The sequence below is a fragment of the Cibotium barometz genome, chromosome 19 (genome assembly GCF_041138505.1).
Source record: "Cibotium barometz isolate CiBa-2024 chromosome 19, ASM4113850v1, whole genome shotgun sequence".
NCBI lineage: Eukaryota > Viridiplantae > Streptophyta > Polypodiopsida > Cyatheales > Cibotiaceae > Cibotium > Cibotium barometz.
This window is the reverse complement of record NC_141064.1, coordinates 37147174-37153240: the sequence shown is the minus strand read 5'-3', so window position 1 is coordinate 37153240 and position 6067 is coordinate 37147174. Positions and strand designations below refer to the sequence as shown.

General features: G+C 41.0%; 1 protein-coding gene across 1 annotated transcript; it reads right to left on the bottom strand.

Moving 5' to 3' along the window:
• Positions 1-1358: 1358 nt before the first annotated feature.
• Positions 1359-4013, bottom strand: LOC147628536 (chalcone--flavanone isomerase-like). Its single transcript, XM_086813721.1, has 5 exons — positions 3770-4013; positions 2995-3117; positions 2732-2890; positions 1990-2198; positions 1359-1703 (listed from the first exon to the last, which is right to left on the bottom strand). Coding segments are annotated over exons 1-5 (651 nt in total). The 5' UTR covers positions 3771-4013; the 3' UTR covers positions 1359-1544.
• Positions 4014-6067: the final 2054 nt, after the last annotated feature.

Sequence of the window (6067 nt, the reverse complement as noted above, 5' to 3'; positions counted from 1 at the left end):
ATCTCTCTCTTCTTCTCTCCCATATCTTAATCTAAGCTAATTAGCATCAATGTTCTTAAATACACTTAGGACTATGGATCAGTACAACAAGGCTTCTGCGCATGCAACATTCACGCACTTAGAAGAGGTGTTACCATAGCCAAAAGGATTAACTTCATTGATGACTAATGTTGCAAAAGACTTTGTAAGAGGCTTTTTCAATGTTCAACAATCAAAGCATTTGTCTCATTCCCAACAATTACTCTTAAAATTTTGATAGGTATACTTCTTATGTTTACAAATTCTAACAAGGATACTTCTTTTATAACATCTTTGTTTCCATATTAATAAGCAAACAGAATCGCTTTTTCTTCATCTTGGCTTATATCATTCCATCAAGTCCTCTATGTTACTTTGTAGCAATACCAAGAAAGAATTGCAGATGTGTTAAGTGATATGCATGCTTGCTTTAGCATCAACTCAATGTCATTTCATAAAGTTTGCTATCTTTTTTTCCAGCAATATTGAGAATGAATCATTTATCATTTCTTCTTTGCATGCATAGGCGAGCATCAATCCAATGCATCACATTTGATTCTTCAAAGCAACACTAAGAATAAATCTACTGCCAATTAGTGCAACATACGCTTAGCTTTGCATCAATACCATGTCATTTTTCATAAGCCATGTTTAATTATACATAAGAATATAAACAATGAATAATTAACATATTCATAGTCCACATGCTTAGGCTGTTTGTATCAATAACACCATTCAAGAAGGTGATATGTCCTATACATAAATGAGAAGGTCCTGACTCATGACAACTCTATCTCGGTCATGACCAAGTCGTACAAACAATGGGTTTGTCTAGAACAATCTATCTTCTCACTGCTTCAGCTCTGCTCTAACTGATGTGTTGTCCTCATATAGCAAAATCACTCAAATCTACCGCCACATCCCAAACTTTAGACTGCTCATTTGGAAGATGTCCTCACAGAATCTTCTGAGCACTTAGGCACTTAGTGGAGGTCATGAAGACTTTTTATGAGGGATATCACATTGCATTCATTTTTACCTTCACAAGTAATAGAACATATATTTCGTGATTATCCCTGTGATTATGGATTTATAAAGTTTTTCATTATTATTGTTTGTTCACTCAAACACGTTAATGTAGCCTCAAATATAGTAGCTATATCAATGTGCATTTTAAATATACAAAAGATAACACGAGCATAACTAACATCAGGCTATATTTACCGTAATGTTCTTTCACTAATGGTACTTCCCAGGGGTTTGCACATTTTAAATCCACATACCAATAGTAAAAACATACACCAACTAACAGTAGTGCCCTATTCCAATGAAAACACACACACCTAACAGTAGTGCTCTATTCCAAATCTATAAAACTTAGAACAATATTAGTAAAGAAAACAGTTTAATTAGAAGTATCTACTCTCCCATCCAAAATGGGGATTATTTAAGATTTCTTCTCCCTTCATTTGCACAAATTTCATCTTTACTTCCAACCCTCCATCTCATTTCCATGCAGTCATCAATTAGAAGCATTTGGACAGCCGCTCTGCAAGAGAGACCTTCGCTCCAGGTGACACTCCCTCTTTCCATATGATGGTTGCAAGAACAGCCTCCGCAAACGTTTCATCCTTGATCACAGCTACAGGTTTCTCAGGAATGTTATTGCCTTTAGTAAATGCAACCTGAGTCAAACATAGAATGCCTGTTCAATAACAGAGTTTTCAACATAGACCACAAATCTTGAACACAAAGTACTGTCAACCTACACACAGCATCAATGTGATGCATACGCAACGCAACATAAAGGAATAACCATTCAAATTATTATGATCACGCCCTAAGGTCCGCACTAGTCATGAAATTGTAATGGACCATTGGAAGCAAGAGGAGCCTCATCTTCAACCCATCTTTCGACAAAGAAAAAATCATGAAATTGGAATGGACCATATGAACCAAGAGGAGCCTCACCTTCAGCCCTTCTTTTGAGAAAGAAAAGAGGACAGAGGACCTAGGAGGAAAATTCTCTGCCTTGAAGATCTCCAGGAACTGTTGCTTGTGTTCATCCTGTAGCTTTGTGTAGAGGGCTTGCGCACCAATGCGCTCCAAGACTTTTTCTGAATATTGAGGGCCACTGAGAGGGACTAGAAAGACGACTCTCACAAATTTCTCAAAGGGAGCTGGTAGAAGACAAACACACACACACACACAAACACACAAAAAATGTCAATGATTTCAGATAAAAGCACAAGATAACATACAATTAACGGGAGCTCAGACATGCAAACATAGGTGAGAAACTGGAAAAATAAGGAATATAGCTAGATCACCCACAACAAAGAATGAAAAAAACGTGCAGCACACCTACAGAACAAGTATGAGGACAGCATGGAAAAGCTAAGGAGACCCTGCCTGGGATGAACTAACAGGGTCATAGTAAATACCTGGGACAAACATGAAACTGCTCAGTAGACAGAGCACAAAGGCGTACAAAGATGAAATGAGGAGATCATCCATGATCTCAGCATACATGAAAAACTTGTTAAACCATGGGTAAAGGCATACATGGATTGGGTAGACTGAGGAGACTGTACATGTTCCCACCACATACAAGAAAAGAGCTTTGAAAATGGCATATATGGGCATACAAAGAAGAGCATACATGCTGCCAGAGTCATACATACAGAGGTAAGAAGGTTGGAAGGGCCTTGACCTGACAGTAACTCCTCAAATAGCAGCTCCTTTTCACAGAGCTCCGCCACAGTCTTTCCACCAAGCTTTGGGCAGAGGTGGGGAATGACTCCTTCCTCCACATATATTCCGATTGCTGTAAATTTGATGAAGTTGCCATTGATCTCGAGGCCTCTATCACCTGCCATAAGAACAAGGTCCAATCCTTGGCATTGCTATCAAGAGATTTCCCAAAAGGTAATCATAAAGTTGTTGTATAAGTAAGCCACATAGAACGGACATTACCCGCACCACCCAGTATCAGAGGCTTTGAGGACCCTGGGGCTACAATGGAAGGTGCAAATGCAACCCCTTCAACTTCCAGACCATCAAAATCATGTGCTTTCTCCTGGTGCTCAAGGATTGCCACTGCAGCATGTCACCAAGCATTACAAACTGGACATCCATAAAAAATGGGCATTGCTCACGCAACAGGCATGAATATGCAAACATCCGAGAAAGCACGTAAAAAAAACCCTATTTCCTTACACAGATGAGATCCTCAGACTGCGCAAAACAATAAACTAACCCTCAGACACGCGCACGCGCACGTATACATAACCCTAACAACTCATCCTGATGTTAGACCCTAGAGAAATTACACACGCACGCACGCATAACCCTTACAAATCTCAGAAAAGAGACCTGCTGCGAGATCCTGAGAACTTACTTTAGCTATACGAGATTGCAGAAAGCAAAACAAGGAAAACAAATTAGCAGATTCGGAGAAAACCCAGAACATACATTCTCTGATTCAGTATCCAGAATGCCACTACAGAATCAACAAAACCTAGGCAAGAGTACGAAATCCACGAAATCCTAAACCTAAAATCCCATGAAACGAAAAACAAAACCACAGAGGCGCAGAGGAACACGTGTGCGGAAAAAACCTCGGTACGTATACAGAATGCCCCTAAAGAATCAACAAAACCTAGGCAAAAGTGCGAAATCCTAATGAAAAGAAGAACAAAACCAGAGAGGCGCAGAGGAAAACGTGAGCGGGAGAGACCTCGGTACTTACTTTGAGTGTAAGGAAACTGAGCAGCGAGGGGGCACGACGATACTGTGGGGAGGCCTGCACAGATGAGGGGGAGGAGGGGGTAATAAAAGCGGAAACGAGGGCATCTTCGCTTTGACCTACTCTTGTTGCTGGTTGCGATGATGGTGTGTGTGGCTAACCAGCACGAAACGCACGCGCAGAGGGCAACGAGAGACAGGATGCTCGCACCCACCAGTACAGCGTGCTCCTCCTTCGCCCACGAGTGTGGCCATTAATGTTATAATAGCAGTCGTTGTAGGGCGATTGTCTGCCTCATTTAAGCGGGTCTCATTTAGAATAAATATATAAGCCATTTGTGTTGCTTTAAATTTAATGTAAAGGGACTCTAGTTAGAACTTCTACTATCTACTATATCTTTACACTTAAATTTAAAGGGTCTAGACTCTAGTTAGAACTTCTACTATCTATTATATCTTTACACTGTTTATTTTCTATTTCTCTTTCTACTATATCTTTACACGGCTTATTTTCTACTGTACACGTGTCGCGATTTTTTTGCCTTCTCCTGTCGTGTCTGTACATGCAGCCACCAACTTCACTGCGGGAGGCGGATGCAGACTCTGCAGAGGAGCCAGGCGCCAGCCAATTGAAGGAGCCGCTAACTTCTATTGCACGAGGCGGAGGAGGAGGATGCAGAGGAGCTAAGAGGCAGCCAATTGAAGGAGGCAGCCAGAGTCGTTTTGAAATCGTCTCTCTTGCTCAACCTTGCATCCACCTCACTCGGTGTTCTCTCGCTCTTTCTTCCTCTACAGAGGTAAGTCTCTCTCAACCTGCAAAACATGCAGCAATCTACTTAATCAATTAATCTCTCAACCTGCAAACATGTGCGCAAAGATTAGTGGACGAGAGAGAGAGAGAGAGAGAGAGAGAGAGAGAGAGAGAGAGAGAGAAGACAGCATGCACCTCCCCTTGGTCCGCCTCTCTCGCTATGTCTTCCTCTGTTGGGGCTCTCTCTCAACCTGCAAAACATGCATGGTTAATTAAACATGCATATATTTCTACTGCCGTGTCTGTACATACAGTACTTCGACCCGCCTTTGCTCTTAGCGCGCACGAGAGAGAGAGAGAGAGAGAGAGAGAGAGAGAGAGAGAGAGCGCCATGCATGGTTTTGTACAGCGCACACGAGAGAGAGAGAGAGAGAGAGAGAGAGAGAGAGAGAGAGAGAGAGAGAGAGAGAGAGAGATCTGTGGTTTTTCTTCTCAGATGTTGCCCCCAAGTTCTGCACCGTCTGCTCCCTCGAGTTCTGCTTCGTCTGCTCCCGCGAGTTGTGCACGCGTCTGAAGTAAGCCCGAGGTCCCTTGCTCCATCTGTTTCTGTGCAGTAGTTGATTGGGTGGGTCGGTGGGTGGGTGTGTGTGTGTGTGTGTGTGTGTGTGTGTGTGTGTGTGAGAGAGAGAGAGAGAGAGATAGGCCAATGCGCATGTGTGGGTGAGTGCACATGCAGTCCCGGAGAGAGAGAGAGAGAGAGAGAGAGATCCCGATGCGCATGCAGTCCCCTGCATGTGTGTAGGTGGGTGGGTGGGTGTGTGTGTGTCTGTGTGATAGGTGGGTAGGGTGTGTGTGTGTGTGTGTGAGAGAGAGAGAGAGAGAGAGAGAGAGAGCCCGATGATGTTTCCCTGTGAGAGAGAGAGAGCGAGAGAGAGCGAGATATTATATATATATATATATATATATATATATATATATATATATATGTCATATATAAGATAATTATATATCATATAATATAATTATCATTATATTATATAATGATATATTATATTATATATAATATATCATCATTATCTATATATATATATATATATATATATATATATATATCATATATATCCTTTATATATTATATATATCATAAATGATATATATATCATTTATATATATCATTTATGTATTTTATAAAATTAAAAATTAAAATTTTTAAAATTTTGAAACGGCATGTGTGTGTGTGTGTGTGTGTGTGTGTGAGAGAGAGAGAGAGAGAGTGTGTGTGTGTGAGAGAGAGAGAGAGAGAGAGAGAGAGTGAGAGAGAGTGAGAGAGAGTGTATTCTGAATAGTTTTTTTAATGTGTGTGTGTGTGTGTGAGAGAGAGAGAGAGAGAGAGAGAGAGTGAGTGAGAGAGAGTGTATTCTGAATAGTTTTTTTAATTTTAAAAGTTAGTGAATAGTGTGTGTGTGTGTGTGTGTGTGTGTGAGAGAGAGAGAGAGAGAGAGAGAGAGAGAGTATGTGTATTTTTGTGGGTGTGCATGTGTGTTTTTAAAT

Bases quoted from the DNA above. Each gene is read 5' to 3' on its own strand.
- LOC147628536 (XM_086813721.1), bottom strand. The intron at 2,891-2,994 runs GTAATGTCCGTT...TTCTTATGGCAG, and splicing joins TCTGATACTGGGTGGTGCGG to GTGATAGAGGCCTCGAGATC. The intron at 2,199-2,731 runs GTCAAGGCCCTT...GTCTTCTACCAG, and splicing joins ATTTGAGGAGTTACTGTCAG to CTCCCTTTGAGAAATTTGTG.